Consider the following 20,797-nt stretch of genomic DNA (forward strand, 5'->3'; position numbering starts at 1 on the left):
AATCTATACCTATATCTGTATACCTATATAAACCTATACCTGCATCTATATACCCATATAAACCTATACCTATAGGAACCTATACCTATATCTATAGGAACCTTTAACTGTATCTATATAAACCTATACCTGTATCTATGTACTGATACAAACCTATACCTACATACCTATAGGAACCTATACCTATACACCTATATAAACCTATACCTATATAAATCTATACCTACATACACCTATACCTATACACCTATATAAACCTATACACTATATAAACCTATACCTGTATCTATATAAACCTATACCTGTATCTATATACCTATATAAACCTATACCTATAGGAACCTATACCTATGCCTATATAAACCTATACCTATATCTATAGACCTGTATCTATATACCCATATAAACCTATACCTGTATACACCTATACCTGTATCTATATGCCCATATAAACCTATGCCTATACAAACCTATACAAACGTCTATCCCTGTATCTGTATAAGCAGATAGCGGGTGTTATCTGTTCATGGCACCACAGCAGCATTATTGCGGCAGTGCCCGCCGTGCCCAGCAGCGGGGCTGCCTGCGCAAGGCCTCTCTCTATCCGCGCCCCGCGCTGTCCGAGGCGCGGAGCGGGGCTGTGCGCGGGGCTGTACTCGGACAGCGGGGCTGTGCGCGGGGCTGTACTCGGGGCTGTACGCGGGGCTGTACGCGGGATTTTACGCGGAGAACGGCGCAGTTCGCGGAGGAGCCCCGGGGCTGTACGAGGACAGCGGGGCGCGGCGCTGTCCGCGGTGCTGAAGAGCCGGAGCGCCCGGGGAGCGGAGCCGCGGCCGCGCTGGGAGAAGCGCTGCGCGGACCGCCGGACGGACAGACGGACGGAGGGACAGACGGAGGGAGGGAGGGGGCAGCGGGCACGCCGCGGCTCCGCTCCGCTCGGCGCTCGGCCGCGGCTCCGGGGAGTTGGCAGCGCCTGCCCAGGGCGGCGAAGCGCACCCCGCCCCCGCCGGGGACACGCAGCGCCCGCACCGCCTCGGAACGCTCCGTGCCGGGCATGGCTCTGCCTCCGCCCGCCGCTGCCGAGCCCTGCCAGGCCCAGCAGAGTTTGTGACCGTGCCCGGCAGCTCCGCGCCGGCGGAAGCCCCGGGGCCGCCCGCAGCGCGCCCTCCCCGCCGCCCCTGTCGCTGCCGCACACAGGCGCGCTCCTCGCCCTCCCCCTCCGGCTCCGCACGCCGTCTCCACCTCGCTCACTCACACACACACGCGCGCACTCTCCTCTCGCTCTGCCTTTAGCCGAAGGTGAACCGATAGCCACCGAATGAGGACGAAAAGTTAAGAGGTTAAACCAATATGAACCATCGTTGCTCGTAGCAGTGCCGTATCCAGAGCAGAGCATTATCCGGCGAGCATCCCCAAAGGAATGGAGTCGGTAAAACAAAGGATTTTGACTCCCGGCAAGGAGGGATTGAAGAATTTTGCTGGAAAATCGCTTGGTCAACTCTACAGGTAAGAGTGATATCTCTTACAGGATTCTACTTCCCAGAAAAATTTGGAAGCTTTCCGTAAGCGCCCGTTGCTGCAGGAGGTGGAATGCTTTGAGGTTAGCGGTGGCAGGGCTGGGAGCTGTTCTGATTCTGCTGGATATAATCTAGATCCTGGAAACTAGTGCTGAAGCTGCTCAATATGGCACCCTCGTAACTTCCCTATCTGACTCGTAGATGGTGTCAGTAAAGATGCAGCAAAAGATTACCCCACCTTTCTTCCACAAAACCAGGATCCCATCTTGAAATCCTAATCAGGAGAGAGCAGCAACCTGTATTTTTGTTCCATTTAATTTCCCAATGCACCAACAGGATCTTGCCCCCTGCCCTTAACAAATATATTTTTTAAAAATTCTGGTTTTGATTAGTCTTGTCCTTTGTGTAATTCGTCGTCAGATGAAGGAAAACATGGAGATGTATAAATAATTGATATCCGAACGATTTTTTTTTTCTCCTGAAGCTGAAACATATAGAGGAATGTGTTTAATTATTTATCCATCTGCCTTTAGAAGCATCTGCTTGTCCTATAAATTATATACAGCTGCAATTGCTAAACTCAAAAGCATCACTCCTCTATATTTATGTGTGTAAAGAACATTTCTATTGTCGTCGAGCCCTGTGCACACAGATAAATAAACCCAGATTCTTGCATACCTATGAAGTGCATGCACTAAAGTTCACACATCGTTCTCCACGCAGTCTGGTGACTTTAGTGACCTCCACAACGTTTGAGAACAGTCTGTGAAATTCCAACAATTTTCGATTGTTCCGTCTGCTAGAAATTACCCCGAAATATTTGGCTTGGGGTGTTTGGTTAGTTTGGTTCCGTTTTTAGTTGTTTGTTTGGGTTTTTTTGTTTTGTTTCAGTTTTGGTTTCTTATTTTTGTTTGGTTTTTTGGTTTTGGGTTTTTTTTTTTTCCGAATTGCAGCTATAAGGTAACTGCGGATTTGTCTGCCCAGGGTAGGTCACGTAAAAATCTTTTTTCCATACCTATGCGGCAGTGCTGGGCACAGACACCAGGCTGTTTCACAGCATGAGTCACAACTTCTGCTGCCATTTTAAGGGAAGGGGACATATCAGTGAAGTGGTACAGACAAAATCAAGGCTTCCATTTTCATAGGAAGTGTACCATTGAGAAAAGCCAAAAGCAAAATTAAAGTCATCAGCAATGCAATTAATTTCCTACGGTTTTTGGTTATATTTAAGTCATTTTCAATAGTTGAAAATTAATAATAATATAAAAGGATAATCCAGAATAATTGCTTAAAATATAATTTAGGAAACACACGTTTTTTTCGTTCTTATAGGGTCTACAACATTTAAATTAAACTATTATCTCTACTACTTGCAGTTACACAGTGAATAATGGAGAAACGGTGTTTGTATTTTCCAGCAAAATTCCGTTTGAATTCACGCCTCGACTAACAAAGGCGTGATTTGCTAATCTTTTTCAGCTCACGGCAATTAAGTACTTTGTTTATTTTTCTTATAATCTAAACCATTTTCTTGCCTCTTACACATTGATTTCCAGTCTATTTCCGAAGACAAGACGCCCATTCAGGGAGAAAACACTCCTACCCTTTATCCACACGAACGAATTTTGAACAGAAACCCACGGTAGTTTATTTTATTCACGACTTTAACACATTTCTTAATGCCGCGATCTTTAAGCATGGAAATAACACGCCCAAAAAAGAAAAATCAGGAGAATTTCAACTGAGTAGTTTTTGGAGAAAATCCCCGTATTTTCTCCAGAACATGGATAACCTTTTAAGCCTTATTCTGCTAATTGTTACTGCCCTATCAGCCGGATGAGTTAACCTGAAAGAGATGCTCCTCCGAGTGAGAAAATACTTTACAGCTGAGTTGGGAGGCAGCGGTTGTAGAGTCCAGAGTGTCGCGTAATTGCTTCTCAAGACGACAAAATTGGTTAGCTTTTCTGGGTTTTAAATATCTCAGCGATTTCAGAAGAAGATTAAGGGATTCAGTATGGGATACTTGCTCTATAAACCTGATTTTTCTTGCTACCGACAGAGTATTTAAAAATATTTTTTAAAAAATCTGAATGTTCTAAACCACATTTCGTGGTATTTTCCCAGCTGATTGGAAATAGCTGCAAACAACCTTCAGATTCCTTCAGATCGTTCTCTAGGAGACACAATTTTCAAGCAAAACCGAGGGAGTGAGGGCAAGGCGATAGTGCTTAGAGCTGCTCTGGGAAGGTTGAACCTGCTGAGCGCTCACACGCTCCCAGCGTGCAGCTGAGCACGGAGATCTTTGGGGAAGCCTTCTCCGGCGATGCCAGCTCTCGGTCCTGTTTGGTTTTGGTTTTGTTTTTTTTTTTCACTGACAGCCATTTTGCAAATGTAAAATAAATAGCAATATCGCCCTCTCCTCCTCGCTCCTCCCTCCCGTCTTTCTCTCTTAACATTTCTTTTGTTCGCAGACCTGGAGCGAGGTGCGCACCGAGATCACCCCCTTGGTGTTTCTAGCACAGCGTGGAGGCAACAAAAAACCTCCAGGAGGCAACAAAAAAACCTCCTTTTTCTGTGTCTGTGCCTCTGGCTGCCCAACATGGCGCCTCTGCAGTGGTTACAGATGATGTCTGCTTGGTGCGCCCTACATATTTCAGCAGAAGTCTTTAATGATAGATGAGCAATTCCCAGCTAGAGCTCCTCCCTGGGCTGCTGCGGAGGGCTGGGGGGAGCTGGGGATGACTAATCCTCACTCCCACAGGTCACTGCCAAAGAACACTTGAAGGTGAATGGGAAGCGAGGGATAAATCCTCAAATCAATCTCCAAGCCAAAGGAGCGAGGGGAACGGTGAATTTTAAGCTTCCAGCTCCCCGAAATTGCTGTGCCTTCAGGCGGCCAGGCCTTGACTTTCCCTTCTTGTGTCGGGCAGAGTCCTAGAGAAGAGGCAGAAGCCCGGGGACACCATCGAGCTGACGGAAGATGGGAAGCCCATGGAAGTGCCCGAAAAGAAAGCCCCGTTGTGCGACTGTACGTGCTTCGGGCTGCCCCGGAGGTACATCATTGCCATCATGAGCGGACTGGGATTCTGCATTTCCTTCGGGATCCGCTGCAACTTGGGAGTGGCCATCGTGGATATGGTCAATAACAGCACCATACACCGAGGAGGAAAAATTATAAAAGAGGTGGGGACTTCTCCCTCGTAAATCCCACGTCCTCCCCAGCGCAACTCGCAGTCCCACACCTGGGCACAGGCGGGACGGGCTCTGGGTGGTTCCGCGGCATTTCCCCCGCCCGAGCCCGGCGCTCCCCGGTCCCCGCCGCTGCCCCTCCAAGGACGGAAATCCCGTCCCTGACGCAGAAACAATTTCTACCGATTATTTCTACTTTTCCATTTCAGTTCCCAGCCCCAGTTTGTGCTGTTATTGTGCGGACAATTCGCCCCACGCCGTGCCTTTCCCACACAGCCTTGAAAAACGCAGACATCTCCTAAAATAAAAGAAGGGGATGGGAGAAAGAGGGCATCGAATAAGGGGCTCTTAGCGGGTGCATCGCGTCGTAAAGGAGGCGGGGAGGTTTAGCAGGAATGTTTGAAAACAACCGGGGCCAATTGGCTTTGACAAAAGGCGCTAAATGATGAGAGCCGGTTTAAAGCGAGTTAAAGAGCGGTGAGAAAGATGCGGCAAACTCGGATGAGTCTTAAACACCCAAATCCCTCAGGCGAGCCCCTCGGGGCTGGCAGGAGGTGAGTGCGGGCTGTGCCAGCGCTGCCCAGCCGTGCCCATCCGTGCCCATCCGTGCCTCGGCCGAGCGGCTCGGGGCTCACGGTCCCTCTGGTGTCCCCGGAGCCACGGGCAGCGCTGCTCCCATCGCTGTCCCGGCTTTGTTTGCTGACCTGGGTTTGCCGTGGGGGCTGGGACCTCTTGGATAGCGCTGCGGGTGAAAGCTCCCGAGGGGCACAATTACAGCTTCCTCTTGTCTTTTCTCTCCTTCTGCCCCCGCTACCTCGCATTGGAAGAAAGCGAAGTTTAATTGGGATCCTGAAACGGTTGGCATGATCCACGGCTCTTTTTTCTGGGGGTACATCATCACGCAGATCCCCGGAGGGTACATCTCATCCCGGCTGGCAGCGAACAGGTAACAGCAGCTAAATAGTGCCTAAAGGGGATGCGAGCGAGGCTCAGCCCGGCAGCCGGGGCTCCCCTGCACCCCAAAGTTAACCCCGCACAGCCCGGGCTCCCCTGCACCCCAAAGTTAACCCCCGCCAAAGGCTCGGCTTAGGGAGGGAAGGACAGCCTGCGTGCGATGCGGGAGCTCCGCTGGGATGGTGTAATGCTTCACATTTCCTCAATATTGCTCAATGTTCCCCCCAGCAACCCCCAGGTTTGAGGGGATATCTCATGTTGGTTCCCTTTTCCTTTAGACGGTCACCTAAGGAGGTTGTGGCAACGGTATTCAAACAACACGTATTCAGAGGCAAATTCAAAGATTCATTATTTCATCAAAGCTTAAGAGTTTGGGGTTTTTTTTGTTTGTTTGTTTTTGGGGTTTTTTTCCCCTTCGACTGAATTAAAGAATTTTATGATTTTTGTTTTAATGAAAAGGAAAACCGTCAGCGGGAATTTTTCATTAAAGCATAAATGAATTTAGAATGGTCGAAAAACGCTCTTAAATGAGACTTCCACAATGAAAAGAAAGTGCAGATGGTCCGGGGACTTAAGGACTCGTTTCTATGGTGTCTGGCATTTTTTCAAGCACCCAGGGTGCGATTCTACCTGTTAATTAGATCCACTGAGTATTCGAGACACATGAGGCTTTCACATCCCTGCTTAATGCCACAGGCTCATCGTTTGCAGAGGCAGCAAAGGTCCTAGTGCCACTCTTCAAACCAGCACGGCACCAAGCGCAAAGGGACGCTAAACTCAGCCATATACAGCTTTAACTCTCCTCAGGAGCGGGCAGCATGAGAGGTAGGCTGCATGGGCAGAGAGGCTCAAGCCTGATGAACAGGATTTTATGTGTGCTTGAGACTGAGAGAAGGAGAGAGTGTGGCTAAAGCAAAAAATGGTCTCCTAAATAAATAAATAAATAGCTTTGAGGCAGATCTACAGTAGAAACGAGTGTTTACAAACAGAGAGATGCTCTGGAACTGAGGAAACACCAATATCCTACCCTTAAAAACAAAATAAATCAAAACATAGAATTTTTAAACTGGGGTGTCCATTGTCTTTCTGTTTACAAGATAATGGTTCAGAAATCTAAAAGACTTTCTCAAATAGCCATTAACAGCCGTTTAAAGGGTTATTTACCTTTTCTTCCTCCTTTAATCATCTTTGCATCTTTACACAGTCTGTAACTACTCAGGATTAATTGGAGTTTTGGTTGAGTAAAGGCTGCAGAATCTGACCCAGAGAATCGAAAGCTGTCTTCATTCACCCAAACAACACCGGAAAAACCATTTGAGCCAATTCAGATGCAAAGTGATGCAACTACAGAGATTTGCAAGACAGTGGCAGGGACACTGCCAGGAAAAGTCAGTAGTAGAAGCACACAAGTTGTCGTATCGAATCAGATTTTTCTCTTCTTCACAAACATTTCCATTTATGACAATAACTGAGGGCTACTCCAGTTAAGGTAGGTGTATTTTATCTAGTTAGGTATTATTGCTGTGGAAGCACTCCATGCCTCAGGTGTGTTTTATCATTCCCAGGTTTTATCTCACTGCCCATATATCCTGTGGGGAACCCAGGTTCATCACCCCACGTGGTGTGATGAAAAACCTTCTTTTTGTGTTTTCCACAGCCAAGTCAGTGGCTGTAACTGGACCAGGGATGTTTTTCATGTTGGGAGACTGATGATTATCTGTCTTGAGTTTATGAACCTCTCAAAGATTCAGACACCATTATGATACTTCTGATACTTGCTGTGGCCTTCACATTTCATCATTTGGGGAATATGCAGAAGTGCTGATAAATTTGTAGGTACCAAATGATCCAGTCGATCAGATGATATATTAAACTTTAGGTTGGCTGAACTCTGTTCAATCGATGACACTTGAGGGCAAGGTAACATCAGAGAGGGAAGGACCCCTCTGAAAAGGAGTCTCACTGAGTGGGATCTTGAGCCATCTGGGACTAGAAACACATCACAAGCTTCCAGCCTGACACTCTACTAAAGTAATCAGTGTCATCCCAGGATGTTTATTTCTCTTTATTTAGTGCAATGAGTGTATTTAAGTCAATGATGTTGGATTATTTGTGGGTAATTTGGACACATTCATATCAGTATGGGTGTTGAAAAATTGGAGATTGCTTTAGAGATCTTTAATTGATTCAAAAATGGCTCATGTGTGCTTGAGACTCAGAGGAAGGAGAGTGTGGCTAAAGCAAAAAATGGTCTTTTCAAGATAAATAGCTTTTAGACAGATCTACAGTAGAAGCAGTATTCAGTAGTAGTATGGGTGTTGAAAAATTAGAGATTGCTTCAGAGATCTGTAATTGCTTGAAAAATGACAGTATAAAGAGATGCTTAGTGAAATAAACAGCAAGAACTATGTATTCAGGACACATGTATATAAAAAGGTTACTAGGAGGTAATCTGACTGTAAGTAAGCATAATAATTCCACTGGAAGAATTGCTTGGTATAAGTGTATCCTTTAGTCCTCTGGAAAGAGATGACAAGAATCAGCAATTGACAGCCATACAAATGAAAAAAAAAAAGCTTAAATAGTAACAACAATGACTACCCACCACTGGCCCAACCAGAGAAATTATGCTGTAGTATTTTTCATTGGGTTTTAAATTCCTATAATGGAAGTTATGTTTTAGCTGTTGTGAAATGTTTGCAGTAGAGGGATAAATAAGCAAAATGCAGGGGATAAACAAGTGTTAAGGGCTGTTGCCATAGTGAATGTTAGGCTACATGGTGCCATAAGTAAGCACATGTTTATAATCTAGAAATCTAATAATTTGAAATTAATATTCCCTATTTCACATTCATGCTATTGCAGCTGTCTGTGAATAAATTATCTGCTGTGCTGTCACACACATATGGGAAGGTGTGAAACTGTACCCAGTTTTATCACCTCATCTCAAGATAATTTGACTATCATTGTATTTTAAACTTCTGATACACCCTTTAAATATCCTTTATGTTGGAAATCCATAACAAACCCCTTGCCCTACAAAAGCAGTACTAAAATGCTGTGGCAGTATTTCCTCACTGATTTCCTAAGTGAACTGTTTAAAGATTTGCTGTAAATCAGGAAAGATTCTTTGAAATTAATGGGGCATTGTTAGATTATGCGAGTCAATTCCCAATGCAGTTACATATTTAAAATAGAAATATCAGTTTTGACTGTATGTGCCAAGCATTGTTTCAAAAGTAAATCTGCAATAATCACAGGCTATTTTTTGTAAAATGAAGCTGAGTAAAGATTTTAGCTCATTTGTGTGTACTCAAACATTAGAACCTTCTGACACAAAGAGACCCAAAGGGCAGAATAGAATACCAATTTTTCAAAAATTAAAATCACCTGTGGTAATGACATATATTTCCTATTATCTGTCAAAGCTCAAATCCTGGCAGTATTCATATTAAAAAAAAATGTAACTACATGACTATACTGCATTTCTCCACAATGTAATTATCTCTCATCTATGCTGAACTCTTAATCATTTTCATTCTAATCTGAATGAAATTATGCAAATTAACATTTCACTTCAAATTAATATTTGTTTCTCAAGTGCCATTCTTCTTGTTATTAAAGGCTAAATGCTTCTTCCCAGCAAGTAATCTGATAGGATTATTTGTGTGAATAAAATGAATGATATTTCAGACAACTGTCAGTGCATTTTGTCTCAGAGTCCCACAGATTTTCACTGACACTGTCATTAGCATGTCAGTGAAATGAGAATCTCTCTAATTCTGTCTTAATTACAACAAGCACAAACATTTAAGGTAAAGTATTGGTTTAGAAATACAAGTAGAAAGGTGTCCAGAAGTCCACATCTTTACATTTCCCTATTTTAAAAAGAGAAATTGTTCCATTCTTTTAGCAGGCAGGCATATTGTGTGTTTTCTGATTTGCAAACAATGATTAATTCACAGCAGGAGCAGGGGATTAGTGGCTGATTAAACAAGTGCCAACTTCTGAACTTCTGAGGGCTTGAGCTGACCTTGCATTGTGAGGGAACCCCCCAGAGCCTAACTTGCCAGCCCCACCTTTCCTACCCAGCCCCAAATCCTGCAGCCTGAGCTGGTCTCTGGCCCTGGCACTGCTGTGGGGCTCATCTGCTCCCAGCAAAGAAGCCAAAATTGCACAAAAAACCCCCCAGGATGATTCTGTCACCCTGCTGCACTGCAGACTCCTTTGAGTCCCAGTCCTTCCAGGAAGGGGACTGGGGAAACTGGTGCTGCTGCTGCTGCTCCCTCTGCCATATGGTTCAGGGCCCTTCCATTTCTCTGTCATGAGTGATGAAGCTGTTTTCACAATTTAATGATGCAACGAGGGATTTAGGTGGGGGTTTTGCTTGATAAAAGGGGGCCTCAGATGTGTGACAAAAATTAATAATGTATCCAAGCCCTTATTAAACTGGATTAGATGGCGGGAGGTCGGCTCTTACATATTAATGCTTCATGAAGGGCTCGTAATAGGATTTAGTGTGGGGAGCACAGGGACACATCCCCCTCCTCCCATACACACATAGGAATGAAAATAACCTGCTTTATCTTGAGTTAAGAAAGCCAAATAAAGCTGTTGTACTATGTCTTCTGGCCAGAGACTGTTTTTAAAGAAGTTCAGTTTTAAGCAATTCTCCTATGAAGCATGTTCAGCCTAGGACTGCTGCTTGGGAGTAAGTGTTCATCTCTAAAGGCAGATTACTCTCTCTTGGTTTTTTGGGTGTCTGAGTTCATCTACCACTCCAATATTCATGGCACAATCCCAGTTCTGTTATCCCTGTGCTGTTTTATGCAAATTAAAGGCTCAGTTCAGACTAGAACACTGCATTCTGTCTATCATTTAGGAAAACATAAATTGCCAGGGTGAGCATTTCACAGGGAGATGTTTACAGCAGAGTCATTGGGAAAGAGCCTGTACAAGTCAGAATGACTGTATGTGCCACAGAATAGCTAAACAGTGTCTCCCCATGATGGTTTCAGTTCTACTTAGTTAATTTGAAATACCTAAACATAAGTAAAAATTAACAAAAGCAGGGTTATTATCACCAAAGGGGTACTGGGGACAGCCAAAAGTGACACAGAGACCCCATCATCAGGAGGCATGAAAAGACATTTTATTATTAGAAATCTACAGTCCTTATAGAAACAATGGTGGACCTAAGACCTGATTGCCCTTTAGGAATCTTCTCTCACACTAGTGGTGAGCTATGGATAGCACACTCTGGAGAATCATGTCACAGACACATTTTATGAAAAATCATTTTGCCAGGATTTTTTCTCCTGAGAAAATGAGAAGCCTCAGAGGAAAAGAAAAACAATAATTTTCTGCTGCTGTGGAATGCAACAGGTGCATCTTTGATTGGTCCAACAACTCCAGTGAGTTGTTTCTACTTGATGACCAATCACAGTCCAGCTGTGTTGGGACTCTGGTCAGTCACAGGATTTTATTATCATTCCATTCCTTTCTTTTCTAGCCTTCTGATGAAATACCTTTCTTCCATTCTTTTAGTATAGTTTTAATATATAATTTCCTTTTAATATAATATAAATAATAAAATAATAAATCAGCCTTCTGAAAGACGTAGTCAAGATTCTCATCTCTTCACTCGTCCTGGGACCCCTGTGAACACCACCAAAGAATCATATCTATAAACAACAGTCACAGAAAGAGAGATAATAATTGTTTTTAAATTCTTTCCCTGAGCTTTCTCCCAGCTTCCCAGGAAAATCCTGGGACAGCTATGTCACTTTCTGTTCAGAGGATTTGTGATTACCACAGGGTTATCAGAGTGATTACAGACTGAAAAAGACAACTAGATTAAGACAAATATTATCAGGAGTATTTAGGTTATAAGGGAAATGAACAAGTGAGATGATAGGTAATAATTTTTTAAAATTATTATTATTTAAACATAATTTTTCAAAAAATCAGTACAGGTAGTGTGAGTCTTCCAAATGAGTGGCTTACTCACAGCTTGCAGTCAAGGAGATGAATATGAAGAACAGCAGAAAATGCATGTGGAACAGCTGAGGAAAAAAAAATCACACTATTATCAAGCAAAAATAATCTTTTCACAGTCAGTAAGAGCACAGTTCATGTTTACCTACATTGGAAGCAGGTAAACCATCATTTATGGTGCTTAAGTTTCAGCTTTCAAGGCACCTCATGCAAGACTGTTATAGGCTAAAATGTCATTTTCTCTGGTGCTGAGAAGCAGCTGTATAACACTGCATTGACAAATGGGGAATTTTGGAACTAATTAAATACAGAAGGGAAGTAATCCTCAAGAAACAAAATGCAGAGAAAGAAATTTATCCTTGACTAATTTTTTCAGGGCTAAATCTAAAATTTTCCAAATTTAGCCCTCCTTGTTGAGATACAACTACAAGAGTAGGGTTATGTTTGAAATTTGAGCTTATTTTTTGCATTCCATCCTCCATTGATGAAAATCCTTTGAAATCCTCATCTGTATAAAATCCACTACACAGTTTTCATAAAACTACACCAGGTGATTTCAGAAAATCCTAGAATGGTTTGGGTTGGAAGAGGCCTTAAAGATCACCCAATTCCAGCCCCTATGTCAGGACACCCCTTTCAGAACCAGCTGATTAAGAAATTTCTTGTTTATTAGGATTATATCGTCTAGATATGTCAACGCTGTCAAATAACCAAATAACTTTGCCCCAGTTCTCTTCTAGTCCTGAGTTTCCACAAATCCTTACTGCATTAACAGTGGTATCTAATAAATAAATAAAACAACAACAACAACAATAATAATAATAATAACAATAATAATAATAATAATAATTTAGAAACTGTCTTTGAAACAAAATCCAGGGATGCTTTTGAGCATTAAATTACACTCAATCTGCGCAACAGGTATCCTTAATCACCTCTATTTGCTTTGTTGCTTCAGTCCAAAACAATTTGTACACTGGGTTTGATGCAACAAAATGTTATTTAGGTTGCTTGCATAAAAACACTGATGCCACTGTCATTGTGCTCTGAAGGAATCTGCCTTTGCTCTGAGCAGTCCTGATACAACCAGCTGTAACCTGTGCCCCATAAATCAGAAAACACTCCAAAAAGCACTACAGATGTCCAGCACATAGTAGTTATCTTCCCAAAAAACTCCAGAAAACGTTTTAAAATTAAACCCACAGATGATTGCTGTGATAAGTGTGTTATATATCTCTAAATCAGCAGAGACAGTTGAACCACAGGATGTTGGTAAGGTGATTTGAATGAGACAGCCCTGGTTTGAAACATTACTTAGCAGATTACATATTTAAAAAGCAAGCTGTCCCAAAGCTAATGAGCTAGAAGGAATGAGTCAGAGCTTTATCTAGACATATATAGGTATAATGAGTTGTAAAACAAAACCACAGGTTGAGAGATTCCCCAAATGAATTCAGACAGGAAAGAGAGAGGATTGGTAGAGTGAGCAAATGAATGAAGGAAAAAAGCAAGACAAGGTCTAGAGGATCTGATTTGCTTAGTGATGCAAAAGAAAGAAAACAGGATTGAGGTTGTGGAAACTGAAGAGATTAAACCATTAAAATAAAACAACATGGGTAGAAGACCTATAGTGGATATATGTCTTTATATATATATATATGTATGTCTTCTATATATAGAAGTTATATACTGGATATATGAAGTAAAAAGTTGAAAAAGAAAAACTACTAAGTGGGCCAAATTCTTGTAACTTCTCTGCTGGAAACTGATCTGTTTCTGAAAGGATAATGTAATGCATTTGCTGGTAAAAGATACAATTTGAATTTAATGACCCAGGGTTCTTTTACATTTAGCATCCATTCCAATGATGCTGTCATCCAAGAGTGCCCAAGTTTTTGATAAAATGCACATTGACATATCAAAAACCAGGTCTGTGAACAGGCAATGGAAAGCACAGCCTGAACACTGTTTGTGGCCTTGGTATGAGTCAGGGGCATCAGTGGGGTTTGAAGAAGGCAGAAATGTAAAGGACTTCTTCTGGCTTGCTGATACACATGGACTTAATCTTTGCATGGCATTTCACATCAGTGCTTGATGCAGTCCCTTGACTCCTCTGTTTTGCTAAAAGTCTCATGAGTATTTTGGGATTTTTATTTTCCAACCTGGCAGATGAAACCATAGCAAATTCAGGTCATGAAAATGCACATGTTCTGTATCAAAGTCTTAAAGGCCCTCATCACACCTGATACAGGTAAAAATATAATTTCTAAGGAGGGAAATGTGTCAGTTAAACCCTGAAATTTCTATATATTCAAAGAAAAATCTAAGTTAAGGACTTGATCACAAACTGTCATTGCCAGCAACATTCACAGAAGAAAAGATTCTGAAAAGCTGCTATAAGCCCACAGACATTCCAGTTAGGTCCTGTCTTGCTTCTTTCTAGACACTGTGTTTTACTGGACAAAATGAAGCATTTAATACAGCATTGAGCCTTGCAGTTCCTCTCAGAAAAAAATATTGTTTGGATTGTATGAAAATACAACATAACCACATCTATGTTGTGCTGCTGCGCTTTGCAGGAGCAGGTGTGCCGCAGATGAACGACAGTAGGTAGAGTCAAAGTACAAGAATGTATTTTAGAAAGTAAAAAGTCACATTATGTGATACATATTCTGCTGCTCAGAGCTGCTGCTGCACAAGGACTCTCCCAAACAAGCACTGTTCAAGAAAGAACAGCAAAGGAGAGTCAAAACCCAGCTTAAGTTTTTATGTCTGTTTCACAAAACAAGTATTTCTTCAACATATTTCATGTGATTTCTGTAAGGAAAATGGCAAACCAACTCAACAACTTGAATCCAAATAAATTTCATTTATTTTATAATGGCAGGTTTTTTCCATCTAATCTTTAAACTAGGTTGGGAAAACTTCAGAAGAAAGCTCGTGTTTTTAATCCTCTTTATTTTCCACCCTATTTACCTAACAAATTTACCTAATAAATTTGTAACTATGACGAGGGAAATGTTTACAAATCAAGTATTTGATCAATACACATCATCCAATGAAAATAATGTCCTCTAGAATATGATCAACATTCATGTGAAATTGTCAAATCAGAGTTTTTTTCAGAAGGGACCATGGTTTACATTTTCCATAGGTTCCTGTTTACAGTCAGAAAAAAACAATTTAAAATATTTTGAATGTAATTTATTGTAGTGGTGCAAAATGCTTTCACACACATCCCCACACACCCACCCACACCCTATGATTCCCTAGAAAACTAACAAAATAATCAAACTTTCCTATTCAGTGATCTTCCATGAAATGATGATCAGTGGCACTTTGGGGGGAAAAACTATTCAGTTACAGCCCTGAATTTATTTTCTATGGAAGCCATTGAATACTTTCCATATTTTTGTACTTTTCAATGCAAATCTCTTTAAATACATGCAATAATGGTGTTTTGTAGTTGTAAGTGACCAAGACTTACTGTTCTTTAATTATTTTGGATTTTAATGAAATTATGCTAATAATTCACTGATAGAGCATATATTTACACATCTTAAAACTACAGCATTTTCTTGTTTAAATAAATGTTTAAATTAGTTTTAAATATACAGAGTTACTTTTCAATCTTTTTTAAAGGACAAATTTAGTAAAGGTACTTCATATGCTTTAGAAAAGATTCATTCTATTTCTATTTCTAGACTGAGTAGACTCAGTCCCAAAAATCAGAATCTGACATTGATCTTCAGTGTTTTGTTATTATCCAGAGAATAGACACATCAATAATTGTGGAATTTATCAAATATATTAAAAATTGACATAAATAAAAATACAGGAGGCTCAGATGAGGAATTGATTCCACCACATACACACCTAAAAGGGCCTTTAGTTTTATGTTTCATGAATCCTTTGCAGCAATTTTCATTCCCAGTCCCTGGGGTAAAAGGATGGCTCTGATGAGGACTCCTCACTTTCAGCTATCCTGTGTAACTGGATATGCCATCCATCTGTCTGTGCCCTGTGCTCAGCTCACTTTTGGAGCTGGCTCTGCTCCCAGCTGTGTAACAATATCTGTAAAACACTGCAGAATGTCTGTAACACTGCAGAATGTCTGTAGCACTGCAGAATATCTGTAACGCTGCAGAATGCTCATGGAATGCGAATTTCCTGACAAAGGTGGATGGCAATAGTGCTGCTGCACAGAGGCAGAGATTAGAAATCTGTGAATACACTTATTTTTCTTTTGTTTAAAAGAGAAAAAATGAGCCAATTGACTTGGAACCCAAACAGATTAATTCCCCTTGCAACCTCATTCCATTCTAAGCACTTCTTCTGAGCTGTCAAAGTAATTTTCTTTCTCTTCTCCTATCCCAAATGTCTCACATTCAAATACAGTTTTGCTGTTATTACTCCTTATATTGTAGGAGGATTAAGTCACAGTTCATGACCTTTGAGGCCAGGGTCAGCAAAACACTGAAGAGCAATGTTAAATTCTGATTTTTGGGACTGAGTCTACTCAGTCTCAGAGTAGAAATACTTCTACTCTACTCAGAAATATAAATACAAATAAAACATAAATATTAATTAATATAAATATAAAGGTGAATTAATATAAATACAAATTAATATACATACAAATAGATAAATAAAGTATAATTTTTTGTTTCAGGACTGCTTCTGGTCCCTTATGAGGACCAGAATTTATTGTGTTTTTTCTCCTCTCCTTGACATACTACCACTGTATTTAATGTCTTCTTCTGTATGTGTTTATTTTCTTCCAGATGTAGTTGCACAGTTGCTGATTTTGAGTCAGAAAGGAATTTTTTCACAAGGCTAGGGGCTGCTGAAGACATGTCATGACATTTTAATTCCATCCTAATGCAAGGGCCAAGGATTATGGCAGTGCCATTGGGCTCACCTGCTCTATCTCTGCGCCATAACTCCCTTTTCCCAGAGTTTACCTTCAGCCTGCTGAAGGTTTTACTTTGTGCCATGGCATTAAAACCTTTTGTGGGGTTTGGAGTGTGCCCAGAGTGAAAGGTTTTCAAGGATACCTCAGAACGAAAGTGCAGCCACCTGGATTTCCAAGGCTGAGCTCAGCCCAGGGACTCCAGAGCCCATCTATGGAAACACGACTGGAGAGTGGCACCAAGGGCACAGCAGCTTTAAAAATGTGTGTCCAACAAGGGCCACAGCTCTTCACTCACTGTGACACCAGAACACCAAGAGGGCAAAGTGGCACTTGTACAAAATTGTACAAAATTGTACAAAATTGTACAGATTGTACAAAACTGCAGTGGGGTGTGGAGAGGAACAAACACTCCTAAACAAGCTGGAAGCGACAGTGGAACCTCACACACATTTAATTTGCCATGACAACATAAGAAATCTAAACTTTCTGACCCATTGCTGGAGTTAGCGTTGTAAAAAAATTGAGCAAGGTGCAGAAATTAAACATAAAGGATCATAAATCACTGGCTTAATAGACAGAAAAAAATGTAAGCAAAAAAAAAAAAAAAAAGGATTGCACAATTTGAGGGTTTGATGTGTGAGTCAGCAAAATAGTTTAAAAATGCCCTGGGAACAATCAGAATGTTCCATTTCCCAACTAAATATATTCAAATGTGAGCTGCATTCAAATAGATTTTGATTGACTGTAGCTCAAAATAAGTTTTACTTGATCTAAATAATAATAAATATTGCTAAGTGAGATATTTCAAGTAATAAAACAGTAAGGTTTTACAAAAAACAGCACTGTATTTTGTTAGGTAGAATTTAGTATTTATGGAAATAAACCTAAGAAGATTAAGGGGCCTTAAGGAGAAATGCTTATGATATTTATGATTGTGTGCTGAGAGATACAAGGCAACTATAAGAAGATTTATTTGCTCTTGATTAAGAATTATAGAAGAAATGGACTCACTAAAATAGCCATGCATGACATCATTTTAATAGGGACTCACAAAAAGCATCAAAAAGCCATTTCTTGCAAGAATCATAATTTGACTTATTCTGCTTTTAAATCCTTAGATTTTTGGGGAGAGAGGGGAAATCATTCTTATAAAGCATAGTTCAGAGAGAGAACTGGCTCACAAGCGATGCTGCAGAATTATTTCATCATCTACACCCTGGTGTAACTGAATATTCACCCGTGCTTGTGTGTCTAAATACAGGCCAGATTTGAGTCTGGAAGAAGCATGTCTCTGATCATTCCTTCAGTTACATTTTCCTTTTCTTCTAGAATAAGCAGACTCAAGGAAATATTTTCTCTTCAGTAAACATGAGGACAGAGGCAGTCCTGGGAAAATCAGCTTTCAGCTGAGTGCAAGTAGAAGCTGATTTCAGATAGAGGATTAAAAAACTTGAGTGAATTTCCTTGAAGAAACATTACCTACTGCAACAAATTTGTCAATCTCATCCTTGTAAAGAGATGGCATTTTTAAATATTCTATTTTCACGGGATTTTACCAGGCCAAGACACCACTGGAGTTTATGTGAACATAAGGAGATGTTAAATTGTAAGGAAATGAAGTGCATGCGGTTTTGGAGTAGAAACTTACACATTAAGAAATCAAGAGTAGAAAATAATTTAGGACAAAATAGTCCTCACAGTGCAACACAATCAGGTGCCCAGTCAGTCCCAGCAAATGTGTTGAACATGCTGACAAGCAGAGCCAGAAATATGCTGTACACACAGGTAAATGTTGTTTAACTTGAGAGATCAAAGGGAGCACAATGAGGAGAGGAGATTTAGGGCTTTTTATTGAAGATTCCTTACCATGCCCTTTAATATGGGTCAAACAAAAGTGGCATGTGCTCAGCTTGCTGTTTGAAGATTTGTTTCAGACTGTGATTCTACATACAGAATGGGGAATGTTGTGTCTTTGAGGAGGATTTTCATCCTGCATCTTTAGCCCAAGGTCTGTTTCTCAGTGACTTATGGCACTGTACCAGTTTCTGAAGAACACAAGTGGAGGTCAAATGTTTCTGTCAAATCAGTTCCACATCAGATACTGTGATGTCATATGTCACCAGATTTATATTTGCATTATGTAGCTTTAGACAAAAAAAAAAAGCACAATAATGCTGGGGAAATGGTTTTCTCCTACAAGAGGAGGATATTAATGGAATCAAATAAAAATTCCATCAAATCAGTGGAATTGAAAATGAATCACCACTTAATGCATTTATTTAGATTTTGTAAGGTGCTTTATTTCAAATTAGGGTGCTGTGGAATCAAAATAAGAAATTTTCAGTGAGTAGCCTCTGAAAAAACAGCAGTAAGAGTTATCTGGTTTCTACAGATATATGTTTCCAGATTGATTACCCCTTTTGTCTAAGAAAATCCCAGCTCTAAAACTCTTCCCCATGCTTTTGGTCTGTATGAAGGTGAATTCTCTTCTGCTTTACAAGGAGTAAATGTATGGTGTCACTTTCTTACAATTAAAGCACATGAGAAACTCATTTACTGGCCATCTGTTTTAGCACACCCTTTGGAGACAAATTCTAACTTTGTTTCCAGAGGGTGGACAATTCAATCAGACTTGGTTGAAATTAGTGTAAAAATTAAAGTGGGTGTTTATAGGGAAATTAATATCTATACCTGTGATTGCATAAGATATATTTCCTTAGGAAATTATGCTAAATAGATGAACACATCCATGTTTGGTCTGGGTGTTACAAAACAGATTATTACATGAGATGGAAGCAGAGATTTTTCTAGTGCAGTCAGTACATTCCCCATATAAAGAACAGTATAATATCTATACTTGTAACTGCATAAAATATATTTCCTTAGGAAATGATGCTAAATAGATGAACACATCCATGTTTGGTCTGGGTGTTACAAAACAGATTATTACATTAGATGGAAGCAGACACTTTTCCAGTGCAGTCAGTACATTCCCCATATAAAGAACACATGTAGGGGACACCTACACTGATACATGAGCCTATGTATGTAGAACAAATCAGCTGGGAGAGCACTGAAATCGCTTACTTTCCCCTTTGTGCTGCCTTTGCAGAGTGTTTGGTGCTGCTATCCTGCTGACATCTTCCCTGAACATGCTGATCCCATCTGCAGCCAGGGTGCACTACGGATGTGTCATCTTCGTGAGGATCCTGCAGGGCCTTGTAGAGGTATGGAAAACTGCTAAACTAGTGACTGTCCTGGTGTTTGTTAGCCTTTAACTAGCAACTGTAGCTCTGCAAGGAAGACAGAAATGGTTTTAAATTTATTACTGATGTTGAGTGTAAAGGATTTCAGTGTATGAATTATTGCTATTTGATTTTCCTTCAGCTATAAAATGTCAGTGAGATATGCATTTAGCACTGATGTTTCACTGAACTCCTATACTGGATAAGGCTTAGACTGGTGTAATTCTCAACAGTTACTTGTTGGTCAGCATCACAGAATAAACAATTTAACAGGTATTGTTAAATTTAACAAATATTTAACAAAAACCTAAGGTTATATCTTAAGTCCTGACCATGCCATGTTTTTGTTGGAATGAATAAGAGATTTACCATAATTTAAAAGAGGAAAAAAAAATCGAGCCTTTCCCCTTTTCCCTTTCCCCTTTTCCCTTTCCCCTTTTCCCTTTCCCCTTTTTCCTTTCCCCTTTTTCCTTTCCCCTTTTTCCTTTCCCCTTTTTCCTTTCCCCCTTTCCCTTTCCCCTTTTTCCTTTCCCCTTTTTCCTTTCCCCTTTTTCCTTTCCCCTTTTTCCTTTCCTTTCCTTTCCTTTCCTTTCCTTTCCTTTCCTTTCCTTTCCTTTCCTTTCCTTTCCTTTCCTTTCCTTTCCTGTAGGTTATTTTATATAATCTATATTAAAAAAACATATATGGTATATATGCATATACCATCATTTGCATATACCATAAATAATCACAAATTTGTGTACACTTGGACATCTTAATCAGAAATTACTGTACATTCCATATAACATCTTTTAAAATTTCAACATAGCAGGTTTCATTTTTCTCTTGCTAAGTTACAGGTTGGTTTTGAAGAGAGACTTAAAAGATAGCTGGTTTAAAATAAAGTCAAATAATATCATGCAAATACTTATTTTATATGTACAAGTATGTTCATTAAAGACAGAGTGAAAAAACTTCTTTTAAGAGTATATTTCTATTCA

The 20,797-nt window shown here is 40.5% G+C and overlaps 1 protein-coding gene across 1 annotated transcript in view; it reads left to right on the top strand.

Annotated features, from left to right (window-relative positions):
- The first annotated feature begins 952 nt into the window (after window positions 1-952).
- The window catches only part of SLC17A6 (solute carrier family 17 member 6), a 30,212-nt gene continuing 10,367 nt past the window's right edge, over window positions 953-20,797 (top strand). The window contains exons 1-4 of the mRNA XM_030949386.1: window positions 953-1,506; window positions 4,448-4,700; window positions 5,534-5,652; window positions 19,685-19,799. Coding sequence (XP_030805246.1) covers window positions 1,421-1,506; window positions 4,448-4,700; window positions 5,534-5,652; window positions 19,685-19,799 — 573 coding nt within the window. The 5' untranslated portion in view covers window positions 953-1,420. The remainder of the gene's footprint in view (window positions 1,507-4,447; window positions 4,701-5,533; window positions 5,653-19,684; window positions 19,800-20,797) is intronic.

The sequence above is a fragment of the Camarhynchus parvulus genome, chromosome 5 (genome assembly GCF_901933205.1).
Source record: "Camarhynchus parvulus chromosome 5, STF_HiC, whole genome shotgun sequence".
Lineage (NCBI taxonomy): Eukaryota > Metazoa > Chordata > Aves > Passeriformes > Thraupidae > Camarhynchus > Camarhynchus parvulus.